Source organism: Pezoporus flaviventris, unplaced genomic scaffold (genome assembly GCF_033815535.1).
Source record: "Pezoporus flaviventris isolate CSIRO_AGI_PZ_B2104156 unplaced genomic scaffold, CSIRO_AGI_Pfla_v1 ptg000066l, whole genome shotgun sequence".
Lineage (NCBI taxonomy): Eukaryota > Metazoa > Chordata > Aves > Psittaciformes > Psittacidae > Pezoporus > Pezoporus flaviventris.
In genome coordinates, this window is record NW_026892614.1 from 21,051,854 (window position 1) to 21,070,248 (window position 18,395).

The following is an 18,395-nucleotide window of genomic DNA, read 5'->3' on the forward strand; positions in this document are numbered from 1 at the left end:
AGGACTTCTGCCATCTCTGGAAGCATTCTTTCACGTTTTACCAAGATGATGAGAACGTCCAATAGTCCTGGTAGCACAGGGGAACAGCCACGTAAGTTCATGACTCAGTCACTCTGTAAGAACACCTAAAACGTCTTCGTTTCTTTCAAATACTTATACATCACACACCAGCTTGCAACATGGCTGTAAATTGACATGGAGTTACAGTTCTAAGAAGAGTTTGTGGAACTTTTGCTTTTGAGGTTATGATGATCGCTTGTATTGTAACTACTTGGCTGCATTTTGATGATGATGATCCCTCTGTGCACTTTTGCATTTATGGTGCTAATAAAGCACGCCTGGCTACCAGGCTGGAAACACAACTTAAAAGCAGAATTTTAATGTTGGTGGAGCCATTTACTGCTACGGCATTAACACTGTAGCTGGAAGATGTGAGGCAAGGTCTTGAATCACATCTCTACAAGTTTTCCCTCCAGAAGCGATGACTGATCTTCCAGTTCTTTTTGGTTGAAAAGAAAGTTCAGGAAAGGGTTGCAAATACTAATAATACAACAAACACTGAGAAAATAGTAGTATGTTACCTGAACACTGACTAGATAATCCAAACCCACAATCTAGTACTAAAACACAAATCAAAGCAGAGCAAGGAATGCTATACGACAGTGGTTAGCAGAAAGACATGCTATAACTCTGTGCCACCTGCTGAATTAGTAAGACTGGATGGAAGGACAGTGGTGACCCCATAGGCTCGCCTCGCACGGCGGGGACTGATCGTGACTTCGCAGATGGCAGTGACTCGTCCGCCTCCAGCCGCTTCTGGCTGTGAGTAGCCACCCGAGCAGCTCCACCACCACGGCGAAGGGGGTATGGGGGGCCTCGCTCCTCCGGTAACTGTTACTGCCATTGGAAACGGCCCCGCTGCATCGCCCCCGACCCCGCCGCCGCTCTCCGCTCCCCCGGCAGCACCAGCCCCACCGCCACACGGCGACGCCGCGCCATGGGTAAACCGCAGGCGCTGTCCCAGCTCCGGCTCGCACCCGCTACGATGTCCGTAACGCCGCGGGATGGGGATCATCTTCCCCCCATTCCGCTCCACAGCGGATTTTCCGCGGCTCCCTCCACGGCAGCCCGGCTCACGCGGGAGCCGCCGTACGCCTCCAGCACCGTGCCAGCAGCAGGGACAGCGCGTCCACCTGTTACCTGCTCCTGGCTCCGCCCGGCCGGAGGCCAACACCCAGCTCATGCCCCACTCCTACCCCTCACGCTATTACGGCCCTGGAGCAGCGCGGAGCGCAGCAGTGAGGGGGGGAACGGACAGTACCACATCCGGGTGCCGGCGTTCTTAGCGCGCATGCGCGTTCGCGCAGCTGCTGCGAGGCAGGGCGCCGTGGTAATCGCTATCGTCGCTTCTCCCCGGGGCGCTGCGCTTCCGCGTTGTCAGGCAAGGGGTTGTGAGGCGTTGTGAGGTGGCGGAGGCGCCCCCCGTGGCAGCAGCAGCAGCAGCAGCAGCAGCAGCAGGAGGAGGATGATGGTAGTGGGAGCGGGCGGTGGCAGCAGCCGCCGCTGGCAGCAACCGGGAGAAGCCCTGCTGGTGACTGGCTGGCAGCGCACGCAGCTCTGAGGAGGCGGAGGGTGCCTGAGCCGAGCCGCGGGGCGGGCGCCTGTGAGGGGGGGAGAGACTGCGGCGGCGGGAGGGGACCGGCACAAGCGCGCACACGCACACGCACGCAGAGGCGGATGACAGCGGCGGCCGCGGCCGCCACGATGTGAGGCGAGCTGCGCGGGGGGGACGCGGAAGCTCCGCGGAGAAGGGAGGCGAAGCAAGGCAGCCCGCGCAGCCCCGGCAGCGGGAGGGGCGGCCGGGGCGGAGCCGGCTGGGCCCGGGGCGAGCCGTGCGCCCCGGCGGGTAAGGCGCGGGCGGCGAGTGTGGGACCGGCGGAGGCGCCGCCGGTGGGCTGACCGGCTGCTGTTTGCTTGGCTCCAGTCTCCGTCTCCGAGCCCGCGGCCACCGATGAGGAGCGCCCCTGCGCTGCCGGACTGACGCCTCGCCGGCGTCCCCGCGGACGAGGAGAGCTGCCCCACGGCGCAGAGCGCGGCTCCCTGGCCGCGGGCCGCCCCTGCACCGCCCTCCCCGGCGGGGACTCGTCTGCCGCCTGCGGGGCGGGCGGCGGTGACAGCGAACCGGCGAGGCCGGGGGAGCGCGGAGCGCCCTCGCCGCCGAAGACCATGAGGAAATTCAACATCAGGAAGGTGCTGGACGGCCTGACGGCGGTCTCCGCCGCCGCCTCGGCGTCGTCCGCCGCGCAGCAGCAGCAGGCGGGGAACCGGGAGACCGAAATCCAGGAGACGCTCCAGTCCGAGCACTTCCAGCTCTGCAAGGTGAATGAGTGCTGCAGCCCCTAGCCGGCTGGCGGCTGGGGAAGGGGGCGCAGCGCCGCGGTGGGCTCTGAGGGCTTTGCCTCTCGGTACCGGCCTCGCCGAGCCTGCTCTATTTACTTGTTTGATTTTATTATTTGGGAAGGGAGGGCGGGGGGAGAAGGGAAGGAAGGGGTGGGTGTAGCTGCACAGGTCTTACTGGATTTCCGTAGTCATCTTTCCTGGAGAGTTTCAAGGTTTGTCGTCTTCCAGGCTCTTTCGTGCGTGTAATACTGGCAGTGTTCACGAAGGCTTCGTAGAAAGAGTGGGATGGATGGGGGAAGGAGTGATACCTAGCTGTAGTGCAGGCTTGATTATCGTGGCGTTTGTGTAGCAGCCTCTGCTAATGGGCCCAGAGGACAGGAATCTGTCGCTCTGCATTATTTGGAGATACATTTTCCTGTTCTTTTGCGCCTGAAAAAGGCTGTAGACGTTTGTGGTGGTTTCGCTGCAGTGTGTTGCCAAGTTGCCGATGCTGCTATTGCAGATCTGCTCCAGAGACAGAAGAAAAGTTCCTGTTTTTGTTTTTTTTTTTTTATTTGTTTGTGCGTGATACAGTAACTGCGGTTTGTGCTCGCACGGTTCAGAAACTGATGCAGCGAATTAGTCTACCAGCTGTACCAGGAGGAATAAAAACTGTTCGAATATCAGTAACTATTTTTATCTTTACAGTGCCTAGCTCGATATGGATGAGCTTGTTTGAGGATTCGCCTCCTTGTTTTGTCTAGTATTGCAGGTGTTTGTGCCACTTTTGCAAGTTGTTCACAAAAAGCATGGAAAAAAGCAGAACTGTTACCAGTTAGATTTTATTCACTGTGAAAAAACGGGAGATGGAAGGTCTGACTGCAACTTCAGTGAATTAAAAGTATATCAGAAGTTTGCTATGCATTTGTGAGGTCCTGAAGTAACTCTGCTTTAACCTAAAGGGTTTGAGATGGCATAGGTAGCATCTGTGTGGCTTACTTTGTGTATAACAAATAAAGTAGGTGACACTTTTTATGTTCTCAGTTCTGATTAACTGCAGCCTGAGAGGTATAATGGAGTTACCATTTGGTCAATTTCCAAATTAGTCTTGGCTAACCCAAAAGCTAGGTGTGCCAATAACTTCATACTAGGCAGGAATCCCATATTTGAAGGTTGTTTTGCTTTGTTGGTGGGGTGTTCTTTAGTTTTGTCTATTTTGGGTCTACTTTGGGGGAGGGAGAGGTAGCAGAGGGTAAGAGGTTGGTTCTATGGAGCTTAACTTGTTGGTTTTTGGTTTTGTTTTTTTTTCTTCATGTGCTGAGAGAGGTTGCATTGTCATGGGCCTGTTGGATTGAAATTGAAGTGGTTCTCAGACAAGCAGGTCTAGTAATTTAGAATCGTAGAATCGTTAGGGTTAGAAAGGACCTTAAGATCGTCTAGTTCCAGCCCCCACTAAACCATGCCACCCAAGGCTCTGTCCAGCCTGGCTTTGAACACCGCCAGGGATGGAGCATTCACAACTTCCTTGGGCAACCCATTCCAGTGACTCACCACCCTTACAGTAAAAAACATCCTCCTTATATCTAATTTAGGCTTCCCCTGTTTAAGTTTTAACCCGTTACCCTTTGTCCTGTCACTACAGTCCCTAATGAATAGTCCCTCCCCAGCATCTTTATAGGCTCCCTTCAGATACTGTCTCCAAGCAGCCTTCTCTTCTCCAGGCTGAACAGCCCTAACTTTCTCAGCCTGTCTTCATATGGGAGGTGCTCCAGTCCCCTAATCATCCACGTGGCCCTCCTCTGGACTTGTTCCAACAGTTCCACGTCCTTTTTATGTTGAGGACACAATACTCCAAGTGAGGTCTCACGAGAGCAGAGTAGAGGGGCAGGATCACCTCTTTTGACCTGCTCGTCATGCTCCTTTTGATGCAGCCCAGGATACGGTTGGCTTTCTGGGCTCCTTTATGCATCATGTTAAGTTTCTTATCGAACAACACCCCCAAGTCCTTCTCTGCGGGGCTGCTCTGAATCTCTTCTTTGTAGTAGTTCTAATGAGGATTCTGGCTTTGTTGCCAAACTTCCTAGGAGCATCTTGTTTTTTGATAGTTTAGCACCTTTGTTAGAACTGGAAAGAAGGTTACTCAGAGAATGAGGTAGATGGAAAAATAAAATGCTGAGTTGATATAGTCTTTGTAGAGAAGAAATGTAAGATTCAAATTAAGTTTCACTAAGTGTGACTGTCACTTGATAATCAAGGATGAAAGGGTAATTATGACTAAAACAATCTTTTTTAATTGGTTCATGTAATACAGCAGATCTTATTCTATTGTTAAAATGCTTTGTAGTTTCTTTTTCAATTGTGATTAACATTGAATAACATATGATTTTGATTCTGTTTATTTTTGGTCTGCTGCTTGGTCCATCGTTACTGCTATGATCTGACTGGTTAGACTGTACGCCATGGTTTCCCTTATCAACCTTCTGCCTTGGCATTTGATCCGGTTCAGAAAATACTGGCCATCGGGACTCAGACTGGAGCACTAAGGCTGTATCCTTTTATAATCTGAAGCGGATTTAGTGCACCTCATGCAAGTAATGTTTTGATTCATGTGCTGGAACCATGCAGGAGTCTGGTGCGAACCGGGTATGCAGGAGGGGAGGAAAAAAAGCTGTTTTCTGTTAGTGGGTGTCCTGGCTGTTCTGGTTGTTCTTTATGTCAGTTCAAGTTGTATTAATGATGTAGGGCATGGCTGCTTAGTCCTCATTACCTCAAGTTAATAGAAACATTTTGTAGAGGGTTACTAGGGTGCTGACAGTTTACAGCAGCTGACTGCAAATCTAGAGACTTGGGTTGAGTGTTCTTTTGTTGTTCTGCTGCATTCTCCGAGGTGGAAAAATTCTGTGCTGCTTCGTGGGGTTTTTTGGGTGGTGAGGTTTTTTTGGTCTTGCTCATGAGATAAACTTTGTAATACTGTAGTTACCTGCTACTGCTTCTTTATGCCAAAAGATGGTTTCGGGGGGACACTAAAGGGTACAGGAATTCCGTCTCACTAATAGCTTCCAAGTGACTGAGATGAGCAGAATGAATTTATGGAATAAAGCACCCGTAACCCTGCTTCCTTTTGTTCACTAAAAGTGAACTTACCCATATGTTCATAGCCGTATGGTGCCGTAGCCATGTGGTACTATCCAAGCCATGTAACAACATATATATTTAAACATTTATTTTTAAAAGAAGATGCCTCATAGATATTTTTTTTTTTTTTTTTAATCCACACTGCCATTGCCCAGACTTTACTTTTCGGCAGAAGGGAATTAATTAAATTCTCTGTTTTTGTGAAATTGACTGAACTCTGACTCTTTTGAGGAAGGCTTAGGCCATCTTGCTAAAAAAAATTGCTTAATCCTCTTTAAACTGTAGGTAAATATCATCTTTTCCTTTCCCTTTGCTGCTTACATTAGTCTGCAAGTAGAACATTTTTTTGTTTCTTTCACTAACATTACAGCTCTGTCCATAAGGTTAATTGTCTTAAGAGGGTTGTCTTTTACAAGTTAAAAAAATTAGAGCTTCACTATCAAATCGAAACTTTAAGAAGATGCTGAAGTAGCCTGTATGGTATCTATAATGATATCTATTATGATCTTTTAATTCAAAGTATAAGTAACAGTAATAACCATACACTGCTTTTAATGCTGTATTTGAAACTACCCTGAACTCCATAAATTTTGCTTTTAAAAAGGTGACAGAGTTGATTTAAATGAAGAATGAAGTGTGGGTGGTGCTGTTAATTACACTCATACCAGTAGAACAGATGAGAAAAGAGAGACCTAAAAGTAAGGATTTGTTCTGGAGGAGAGATCAAAATGCACTTGTTTAGAGCTTGCTTACCTGTAATTTTGGGCAACATGATGTTGCAGTTTGGGAAATGATGACTTGATAAAAAACTGTTTATTTGCACTCATCCATGACTACATCTGCAAGATCTCAGAGTGTGAATTGCTTTCTAAATAGTTGAAAGAAGTACTGCAAGATTGTTAGGCAAGAAACAGATATTGTGAGAGGACACAGTAACAATGACAGAAAATGTATTTCCTAAGGGGGGAGGTTTTGTGCTGAAATGTTGGTGTTCCCGTAACTTGGTGAAGGTGAATATGCTTCTTAGTACCTAGGTGCAGGTCTTGATTTGTGGAAGAACTAGTGAAAAACCCTCAACTTCAGCTGATACGCTAAGCCCTCTAATCCATCAACACTGCAGAAGTGGCATCTTCCATGATTACTTGTTCTTTGGGATGGAGGTGTGCAGGCAGAAGGGATAGACTTGAACATTTTCCTGATGTAAAACCAGCCTTTCTCTCACCCTAGTGAAACTGATTTGACAGGTGCTCTTTGAGAAGGAGTGAAACTTGCAAGAAGTGCTTATTTCATGCTGTTGCTTAAAGATAGGAACGCATCCAAAAAGTGCTTGTTGACCTGCAGAATGCTTTACCTGACAAGGTTTTTACGAGCAATAAACTATGTGTAAGGTTTCATTAAAGTGGGAGCCACTTACTCTTTAGAGCTGCAAAAATGTTTTTAATTGGAACAACATGCAGACTGGAAAGACTGAGAGCCAGTCAAGAGGTATTCCACTGAGAAGTAAATCCTAAAAGCGGGAGTAAAGTCAATCCTCATTTTCTTCTGCATTTTTCTTGTGAGAGCATAGAAGTAAAGGAATGCTAATGCCTCTTTCATTGCCTGCCAGCAGATGAGATCTGGGATATTAGTGTTTTCTTTGCATCTTCAAGTATAGGTGCGTATTGTCAAGCTTTCACTTCCTTCCTATTGCAAGTAAGTGATCTGAAAAATTTTGAAGCAATTTTTTTTTTTTTTAAGGGTATTACAGATAAAATATTTTAAAATCAAGGAATGAGCTATCCTGTTTTAGATTTCATTAATATGTGAAGAAATTAATGTTACAGTCTTGATTGGCTTTGGGTCCTTTATCAGCTAACCTCTTTACAGAACATGTTCTCTGTATTTGAATAGTCTGCAATTTGGGTATTATAAATTCAAACCCTGTATTGATTAGAGCAGATTAATATGAATGGGAATTTTCTCAATTGCACTCATTCTTCTTTATGGGAATTCTGTAACCACTAGTGGAGGAACAGAGAGAATTCTAACACACAGATGCTAAATTTTGTTTCCAGTATTGATACAGTTACAATAGAACGGAAGTTTTTTCTGAAGAACCAGAATCTGTGGATACAAATATTCTGAGAATTCACTGACTTAGAATATTTTCAATCAGAGATAAAGACAATATATCAACACTATATTTAATTTTCTGAGTCCCCAAAGTAATTGTGAAAATACAAATACCTGAAATACAGGTGGCATGTAGATTTGAATTACTACTATGTTAATTTTCTTGTCTGCAGTGCTAGGTGTGATGGGTTAAAATCAGAGGAGAGCATTGCTGAGTTGTAACTAGTGTGCCAGAGGCAGGACTTTGCCATTCTGTGCCCATAACCAGCATTTGGTTCTAGATCTTGTAGCTTTGAGAGGGAGAGAAGTCTATAAAAACATTAGAAGCAGACTGCTTTTAGTGTAAAACTTAAACCTTATGAGTCACCAAAGTTACAGCATGGGGTTATTCAGTTGTTTAACTTGTGATGTATTCCAGGTATTCCTTAAAAAAAAAAAAAACAAACCTCTTAGGTTTATTTCAAGAGTTACTTATAAATATTTCTAATTCTGATTTAGTGAGGTGACTTAAAAGGAAGTGTTTCTGAGGCAGACTGATATTGCTCAGGTCTTATCCTGAATTAATAAAGTATGTTGTGCTCTCCACAGAAAGGATCATCTTGAGCTGTTGATAACAGAGGCTCTGTTCCATTTTCAGCTACAGACAGCTTTGGTTTCTTTACTCTGGGGAAAGTTACAAAGTGTATAGCTTAGTAGAATACAAATCTTGGAGAGGTTTCTACTCTTGATTGTAGGACAGCCAGCTGTTGTGACCTTCTCCCTGACATCAGGATCTGCTGATGAAAGTCAAGCTGCTTGATTCTGTGTTCTGTATTGCAGGGGAAACTGAGTGACGAGGTAGGCACAAGAGCAAAAGCACAGTGCTGAGTGACATAAAATCTTAAATTTATTTCTCGCATACACCCACACTCTTCTGCTCATGCTTATTGAGTTGTTTCTTTGAGTTTGTGGTGTTGATCAGAGGACACTTGTTCTAGCTGCTTGAGGTGTTTGAGTCTTGGCTGGTGGCCTGGATTTTGTGTGTGGCAGTTCTGCCTCAGGCTCAACGTTCTGCAAAGTGCTGGATGCTTGTGGATGTGTTTCCCACAAGAAGTAATTGTTTGCTCTTGATTACAAACTAGTGGTCAATGTAAGCTATCTCATACTGCAGGCCAGTATCTTTGACTTTCTCCATTCTTAAAGGGATTCAGCTGGTGTCCCAAATGTATTAGATATCAAGTAGTTAAAAGTTCATCTCTACTTTACTTCTTTCCTGTGCACACCCACACCATTACAGCAGAACATGTAATCCTTTTAGTTCCTGAAGTCCAGAGTCTTTAGGAAGTTTGGTGGATAATTGCCTGTGCTTTGTTTTCCCAGCAGATAACAAAACCTTCTAATAAGTTAAGTTAAATCTTGAGTACATATATACTCATCTCTTGCTTGAATGATTTAATTGGGTAGACTTTCACCCTATGGCATCTTGACAGTGTTCAGTCTCATAGGTTATAGCCTTGTTTCTGTGCTGTCCATTGTTTGTGCTCTTCTGCTCTAAAGTCCTTTTAGAACCATACAATGGTTTGGGTTGGACCTTAAAGCTCATCCAGTTCCAACCCCCCAACCATGGGCAGGGACATGTTCCCATGACCAGGTTGCTCAAAGCCCCATCCAGTCTGGCCTTAGACACTTCCAGGAATGGGGCATCCATAACTTCTCTGGGCAACCTGTTGCAATGTCCACCACCATCCCAGTGGAGAATTTCTTCCTAATACCTAATCTAAACCTGCCCTCTTTCAGTTTAAAGCCGTTCAGTCAGGTGTCATCTGGACAGGGTAGCATCCAAACCTTAATGATGTTTGAGAAGGCATGATGGACTTTTCCAGAATTTGTCTGCCTTTAGGATGTCGTTTCATCAGATCTTTAAGTTACTAATTGTGCAGGGCTCTGAATCTAATAGTTGCCTGAGCCTTTTTGTTTGCTTTTATAGGAGGTAGAATAGGCTTTGACGCTAAAGCAGAAAAATGGAAGGAATTCTCCTGCTCCCTGCTGTTTAACTGATTCATCTTAAACAAGTTTCTTTGGTTTTCTGTGCTTTAATTTCTCAATAGCAAAACTAGGACAGTATATCAAATGAGATGTATTTTGATTGTCTGCCAATATGAATGCAGTATCCCTAGTTCTCTTTCATGGCTTAAAAATACTCATTTGAAGCTTGAAGCTCAGACTCTGTCTTGATAGAGTGAATCCTAAAAAGGAAGACCATTTCCACTAGAAATCTCTTGAGAATAAAGAGGAATAAGTGTTGTGCCTTCCACACAAACCACATTGTGCCTGGAACTCTTTATTCTTTTTAATTAAGGTAGAGTGTTTCTTTCTGTTGCAAACCCAGTTCATGGGAAGGAGAAAAATTAGATTGTTTGTCATTCTGTCATTAAACATCTGAAGATCCCAGTAATTCTGAGTGTCAGCATCTGTTTGTTTCCTCCCATTCTTTTCAGAAGTAAAAGATTACTCTTATGTAAGCAAATGGCTAAAGTTTTCATACATTTGAGGTGTGTAAAACTTGCTTTCTCTGACTTCCATTCTCTGGCCTTTGTGAGAAGAACTTAAAATTGTTATTCTTTGATCAAAATAGCTCAAGCCTGGGTGTCTGGTTCCATGCAGTCAGTTTCTGATTAAATGTTTATGTTGCAGCATCTGGATAGTTTTACTGTAGATGAATAGCAAAAGATTCAAGCGATTTAGAGAATTCTCTGAAGCTCTAACAAAATCCCATTTAAAAATTGGGATGTGATTATATTCATTAAAAATACTTTTCCTGTGGATCATTCAGTCTATGCTAGGCAGTTTGACCGTGTGAGGGTTGTTTTTTTTTTTTGTGGTTTGCTTTTCCTCTCACAGAAACATCAGCTTGAGATGTTGTGTGTTGTTGTTTTTGTTGGGGTTTTTTGTTTGTTTGTTTCCTTTTTTGTGTGTGTGTTTGGTTTTGTTTTTTTTTTTTTTTGCAGTAGCTCTATACCAGGTCTTTTTTCCTTCTGGAGAAAGGGCAGTAGGGCAGTGGCAGAGAGCAGATTTCAGTTTTTCAAACTGAGCATCTGACTGAAGTTGGCACAGCTTTAAGTGGGATCAGACGAACATGGAGGTCCTTTCCAACCTAAAATATTCCATAAGACTGTCCATTCTGTGTATATACCAAAGTAGAACTAAACTACTGTTTTGTGGATTGCCAGGATTGTTTGACATTTATACACGGAAGAGAATAGTCTCAACCTTTATCAATGCTCTTCTGGACTTAAATTTTCTTGTTTTGGGAAGAATGCATCGGTAAAGCTACTGAAAATATTACAGAAGTGTCATGTCAGAAACACTGATTATCTGTTAATATGAAAATGTTCATGGGCTACATTGCCACCCTATTTACACAGAGTAGTTTAAACACAAAAACTATGCTTAAATCATACATTAATCTTATCACAATTCAGTTTCTTTTAACTCTCCACATTTCTTCTAATTGCTTCCAGTACTTAGTTCATGAGAGTATCATTAGCTCTCATATTTCTTTCAATGAAAAATCCTCATTCCCTTAATGAAGAAAATCAACTACCTTCAGATATTCTGAAATGAAGCAAGTCCAAAATGCCATAATGAGTCGTGTAACTCTTGATGTATGAGATCATAGCAAGTTAGTCCTACACAGAGAAAGCTATGACTGAATTCTTTATGGTAAATGGTGTGGTGTGAGAAGCAAAGAAGTATTTTAAAAAGTATTTCATAAATCCATGGCTATACTTGTTGGGAGTCTTGGTGTGCTGGTTTTGGCTGGGATAGAGTTAATTTTCTTCATACTAGGTAGTAGGGAGCCATGTTTTGGACTTATGCTAAAAACAGTGTTGATAATACAGCAATGTCTTAGTTACTGCTGAGTGGTGCTTACACAGAGTCAAGGCCTTTTTTGCTTCTCACACCACACCATCAGTGAGCAGGCACAAGAAGCTGGGAGGGAATGCAGCTGGGACAGCTGACCCCAACTGACCAAAGGGATGTCCCACACTATGTGGCATCATGTTCAGCACATATAGCTAGGGAAAGAAGGAAGGAAGGGATGTTCAGAGTGATGCTGTTCATCTTCCCAAGTAACTAGATGGAGCCCTGCTCTCCTGGAGGTGGCTGAACACCTGCCGGCTGATGGGAAGTGGTGAATGAATTCCTTGTTTTGCTTGGCTTTTGTTTTGCCTATTAAACTATCTTTACCTCATGAGTTTTCTCACTTTTCTGAGTCTTTTCCCCCATCCCATGGGGTGAGAGTGGGTGAGCAGCTGCGTAGTGCTTAGTTGCTGGCTGGGGTTAAACCATGATCATCTTTTTTGGTGCCCAACATGGTACTCAAAGGGTTTGAGATAATGATAGATTTGATTGGAATGCGCTATATTAATAGCTGAATAGCAATAACAGGTATAAAGTCACTTGTCAGACCCCTGTGGTTGCCATAGGCTTTCTTGCCTTACTGCATAGTAGAGTCTAGTGCTTCTTAGTGGCTGCTGTTTGCTTTTGCTGCTTACTGTACTGCTCATTTTAGTCTGCTGTGCCTGGGAACGTTCTGGTAACAACAGTGGTGATGCTCCTGGGCTGGCGGATGACCAGGGCATTGCTGCTGTTTCTGTGCTGCTGTAACAGGAAGGCTGAAACTGCAGTGTGAGCTCAAGTCAAAGGGACTATCACCTGTGCATGACTCCATGTGGGAGCTGGATACCCCAGGTGTCTGTGGCTATGGATAAGCCCAGGCCAGAGTAGGTTCATCTCAAAGTGTCTGGGGCCATGGTTGTGTCTGTGCCAAGGGATTGTAGCCCAAGGATAAGGCCATGCTGGAGAAGGCGCTCCTTGAATCACCAGTGGCTGTGCATGAGGTCATGCTGGAACACCTTCAAGTGTGTAGCCATGGATAAGCCCATGACAGAGCAGGTACACCTTGGAGGGACTACAGCCATGGGTAAGGCCAAGCTACAGCAGGTTTACTTCTGAAGGGGCTGTGGCTGAGGTCATGGTGGGGCAGGTGCACCTAAGAGCAACTGTGGATGTGGATAAGCATATGCTGCAGGAGGTCTTTGATTGGAAGTATTATCACGTATTAATCACCTTTTTCATGTCAATGGTTCTATCATGGGCACTTGATAATAACACAGCTTACATGTTTATGAGAGGGAACACTAAGTTACTACTTCTGTTGACTTACAGTGCAAATGCAGGTGAAGGTCTAATGACATAATTGAAGTCTCTGGCAGTGATATTTGTATCACTGAATTCAGGCACAGTTAGAAATAATGAAGGTCTTGGAAATAGCTAAAATTGGAATATTTCACTAGTGAGGACTGTGGCTGAGTGGTATATGTTCTTATTTAGTAGATTTCTAAAATATGTAGCAATTCTGTCAGCCTTTGGAGACTTGTACTGAAAATCCTGATTCCCCTTCATTTTTACAAGGCTGTCATGAAATTCCTTTTTCTGTGGTGATCATTTAGCCTGATCTGACATATTGACATTCAGTTTAAGGCCCTCTACCACAAATGAGGCCCATTTTGTCTTGCAGTTAAAATCTCTCCTTGGTAAGATTTTCAAAACCTGCCTTTGTCTGAGATCTGTACAGCTTTGCAGTCTTGATCTGCATACTGGTTGTTTTAACTTAATCACTAACTGCAAAGACTTAGTCAGTTTTGAATTGCTAAGTTTCTCTTGTTGGCGGGAGGGAATGCTGGTATTGAGGCAGCTCTACCAATTGCTGACTAAGATTGATTTTAGTATTGTAAAAACTTTTCACTGACATTCAGGAGCAGATCTTCCCCACCCACTTCCTGTGGTAGTTCTACTCTCCAGCAGTGGTTCTGTACTTACAGATTTTTTTTTTTTCCATTTGTTTGACTTTCTAAGTGTCAAGAGTGAAAGTAGATTAAACTTGAAATGTCTGCTAGAAAACAGTGCAAGATGAAATACTTAGAAGAATGCAAGGCTGTGCTGACAGAGCTAATTAAAACACAGTATTTTAATTTTTGTGTAATAGCAATGATGCTGATCTTAATAATAGTTGAAAAAGTGCACTCTGAAGTGTTGCTTCAGACTTTAGTTGCAAAATCAACTACTAGATCACTGTTCTATAGATAAGTTTATAGCTTGATAGAAATAACTAAAGGCTACTTTGTTTCACTGAATGTCACAGGATTTTGTTTTGTGTCTTAAAGGTAGTAACAAAACCTGGCTTCTGTTTGGGCACCTTGAAGCTTCAATTTCCTTCTAAAATTGAGATAATGTAATTGCAGTGATCACTGCTTTCATGTCCAGAGCAAGTTTTTGTCCCATTCAAACCAGACAGTGCTCATAAGAACAGTTATTAGTGGAAAGAAAAGGTTAGGTTCACCACCATGAAGACTCTAGATCAAACTCGCCCTTTTATAATGTAGATCACATGGATTCTCCAAGAACTAGTTGTTGCCTTCTGCTCTTACAGCCTTGTGAAAGGGCTTCACAGGAAGTATGTTACCTTTGGAAACTAGAGAACCAAAGAAAAGATGCAGATCCAAAGGGAGCAAGGCCTTCGTACTTCTGTTTAGCAAGCTATTGCTTTATTTGGTGTGATTCATGGCATTTCAAGAAGGGGATTGTATTACATAGCCTCTTGAAGCTGCTGCCAGCTTGTACTTTGTATATGTTTGATTAACATTATTAGATCTTTGATTCATGTTAAAATGATACATTTAACACTCAGAGTAGACAAAATGGTAATCCAGCTGGTAGCCAATGTTTTTGATACCCTTTTCTACTAAAGGTCCTATTGTTTCCCACCTAGTAACACCAACTTATAGTCAGCAGCAACAGATGGACAAAAGCAATTTGTGGTTTTGTTTTTTTTTTACTTGCTTATTAGGGGAAAAAGAATAGAATGCTATTTTTTTTTGTGATCACTTAATGTTAATTGATAGGGTTAGCATGCCTGTATTTTTCTAACATATGCTTTATCCAGTCTTAATACCTTGTTAAACAGAGCAGATGTTAATCTTCACAGTTGAAAAACATTCTTGACTGAACTTTGTAGTGTTGATATGAGAAGTACAGTTACTAAGCTTTAGTGATGCTTATTAATATGCAAAATGGGCTGCTAAGCACTAACTTGCCTGGCATTCCCTTTTTTACATGTTCCAAACTGGTGCAGCGAGATTAGCTTCACAGCTGCCCTTAAATGTCAGATAAAAAGGAAAGTCACCAAAAAAAGCCTGCAGTAAACTTCCATTTAAGTGACTAAGTATAATGAGATTTCTGCTGGCATGGTGAATATTCCCTCATTCTTTAAAATAATTAGATAGGAAACATAGCGCTCTACAAAGAAATCCTGGTGAGTTACTAACCTGTGAAGAAGGAGATGGGGGAGCTTACCTCTTTAAAGTACACGGTCTTATTAGTAATGTTTCCATGTTTTCATAAGGGCTGCTGGCCAAAGAAAATAGTATTCAAATAACAGCTATAGCAGCTACTCACACACACAAAAAAATACTAGCGTTTTTGAAAATTTGTTTTGTATTTCTCCATCTTTCAGTTAAAAAATATGTAAACAAAAATGTAAGTCCAAACATTCCCCTCCCCTGCTCCTCACCAGTTACTCACAGTTGTCTTGGACTTGATTGTTCTACTTGTTTTCTTTCAGGCATTACACACGGAAGTAATGTGAATATATTCCCAATTGTGTTAATAGCTAAAGGGAATAGTAAAAAAAAAAAAGACTTATAGATGCTTTAGAGAATGCTGTAAGGAAGAGGTAGAAATTAACTTCTGTAATATTGCTTCTTTTCTTACTTGAATAGTAAGAACTGTGGGGGCGGTTTTGTTTTCTGGTTGTGTTTTTTTTGTGGTTAATGTTGTTTTGTTTGTTTATTTTTAACATGAATACTTTTCCAATAATTTTCTGATCAAATAAATGCTGTTCTGGATAAAAAAGGGGGGGCGGGGGGGGGGGGGGGGACGACATGGCATGGGAAGGGAGGAGAAATTGTGGGGAGTAGGTGGCATTTCCTGAGCAAACTTCACTGACTGATGATCTGCTCTTTCTGCTGGCAATTCCCAGTGGGAGAAGTAGCATGTCAGAAGGTGCTAATGGTGAAGTTTGGTCGCAATATATTTAGGAGCTTCCATTTTGCATTTTGGTATGTCATAACCAGAAGCGATTCCAGTAGTTTGTGATAGTCTTGTTGTGCTTAACTAACTGCACCTGTCGTTTCCAGACTACTTTTTTATGACATTTGTGCAACTTCTCTTACCTCTCATATTTTTCTATAGATAACCTGACTAAAACTTAATAAACACATCTCTTCAATACAGGAAAATTAACTGTAACATGTTCAGTGTAGCAATAGTGCTAGCAGTCGTAGGGATGCATGTTACAGCAGTTTGCAAATACAGCTCTAAGGGGAAAAAAACACTTCTACAGATCTGCAAGTATGTAGACATTACAGCTGGTGCATAGCTATAACTGGGGAGGTAAGTGATAAATATTTGAATGTATCAGTATTTGAACTTTGCAGCAGAACTGACTTGTATTTGCAGCAGACTATATTTAAAGCTAGCTCTATTTTGGTACTAGAAATTACAGTTCCAAAGGGGCCAGAAATGTGCTGGTGTATGGTTTAAATATGAGTAGATGGTAGACACTAAAAAAAAAGTCGTCTTTATAAAATAGATAAAAATGAGGCTGTTACTACTCTTTCTCCTGGGGATAAGGTCATCTGTATCAGCCTAATAAACACTAGAGGTGATCATTGTCCACAGTTCCTCTTGCAAATAGAAGCTGCCTGCCTTTCGTTTCAGTAGGCAGAAGTTGTAGAGATCCTTGCTATTTTGTTAAAATTATGGATAAGCTCTTCTCCCTTAAGTTTTCAAAAGTGACCTTAACTTATCTGTGTCTAGTGCACCCTGGCCTGGGCAGAATATTTACAGGCTTCAGCTCTTACCTTAGTGAAACCCTTTTTAAAAAAGGATAGTTCCTAAAACCAGGAGGAGGGAAATATTTGGTTGTTACCTACCTACAGGTTTTCATAACTCAATTACAGTTGAGTTGTCCCTTGCAAATGTCTTCCTTTATTTCGAAGATTGACTTGGAGGGAGAGAGGGAAGAAATCAATTCCTAGTAAGGCTGCAGAAACTTGCAAGACATTACTTCAATTCCAAGAATACTACTTAAATGTTTAGTTTGTAAGTTTTGTGTATCATTTCATAGTAATTCACCTGTCTGAAATCAAGCTGATATTACCTGAGATGTATAATTCTTACTTTATATTTAGAAATGTATTTAATGTACTATATTATAGGTAATACATACAATATATTAAAGAAAAAATTGGATTGGCTTAAGCTTTGAGGCATAAAGGTTACAGTAGTCAAAGTACAAAGCTTCAAATTGGTGGATAAGTGGATATGTATTTTTCTCTGAACCAAGTACTGGAAGTTGGCATTTTGCTTTTTGTTACCAAGCTTGCTTAGCAAACTTGGAAGAGTATAGTGACTAAAGAAAGTATCATTTTACTGTCATACAGACAATGGTGTGTTCACTTTGAGTCTTATGTTTTCCTTGTCACTGCGTTTCAAGTGGCAAGGATTTGGAGAAGGAAAAGTATAATTCCTGTGAATGCTGATCCTCCTGTAAGGCAGTCACTCCAATGATAAACAATCAGTTGTCAAATCAAGAGGGCACTCGTTAAAATATATGCTGAGCTGTTATTTAAGCAAATTTGCAGTGTAAAAACTAGGGGCATTCACTAAATGGTTTAAAAGAGCTAGACTGATTTAAAAGAGGGGAAAAACCCACCAATTTTTAGTTTGAATATAATGGCTAGTGAAATTCAAGGATCTGTGGGTGTAGGAGATGGTGTCGGCAGAGGCTGTACCAGTGCATTTTGGGAGGGGAACAGACAAACTAGCTCAATAAGCAAAAACTAAAGGGACTAGACTGGAATTTGTCCTCTAATACACCTAATCCACTAGGTTTGGAGGGTTTGGTTTGAGAGTAGAAAGGAGATAGGCTTGCGAAAAGCGGCCAGGCTTGTTTGCTCTCGTTAAAAAATGTTGAATTGCTGTTGTAGAAGACAGTGCTGGGCTGCGTGGGCTTCTGGCTTGAGCCAGTATGGTGGCTCCTGTGCTCTTATTCTGGCAGAGTCCTGTTGGAGGAAAGAATTCCTTAACTATGAAGTTGTTCAACATCATGGTTGCACAAACTTCTTCAATTCATTAGTTCACACTATAGTTTTTTTATAAACACAGTTTGAAATTTTCTCAGTTTCTGTGGTTTGTTAGCAATGAAATGACCTTTGCTGCTTAAGCAAAATTTATCTGATGCCTCAACAGTTGATGAAACAGTTTCCATGATATGGTAGAATATGAAACATAGACTGTTCGTGTGGTGCAGTGGTGAGTTTTAATGTCAAGGAAGCTGGCATGAAAACCTGAGTGTGGTAATCACACAGTGATCTGATAATGTTCTCTGCCTTTGCTTTTTTGTCTGCAGTGGAGGTTACTGTTACAGTTAGAGTGCTGGGCAAGTTTAGAAAACAATGACCTTGAGTAAGTTTTCAAAGGGAAAAAATACTCTGTGCCATTCTTCAGTGTTATGTTATAGCGTGCTACTACAGTAGTTGTACCTGTTTGGCAAAAGATGCTGCTGCAGTTCTAATTTGCAAAGTAATGGACTAGCATTTTTAGGAATCAAATCTCACTTGCTGTAGGAAAGCTTATTCAAAGAGACTGTTTTTGTAAAATAT

General features: G+C 42.4%; 1 protein-coding gene across 11 annotated transcripts in view; it reads left to right on the top strand.

Moving 5' to 3' along the window:
• The first annotated feature begins 1,315 nt into the window (after window positions 1-1,315).
• Window positions 1,316-18,395, top strand: part of STXBP5 (syntaxin binding protein 5) — a 110,440-nt gene continuing 93,360 nt past the window's right edge. For 6 of the 11 annotated variants that reach the window (XM_061471490.1, XM_061471493.1, XM_061471496.1 and 3 more), the window contains exons 1-2: window positions 1,508-2,379; window positions 4,829-4,926. In XM_061471490.1, coding sequence (XP_061327474.1) covers window positions 2,227-2,379; window positions 4,829-4,926 — 251 coding nt within the window. In that variant the 5' untranslated portion in view covers window positions 1,508-2,226. Of the gene's footprint in view, window positions 1,442-1,505; window positions 2,380-4,828; window positions 4,927-18,395 lie in introns of those variants that run through there. The other 5 variants (XM_061471489.1, XM_061471488.1, XM_061471495.1 and 2 more) reach the window with 4 other exon arrangements.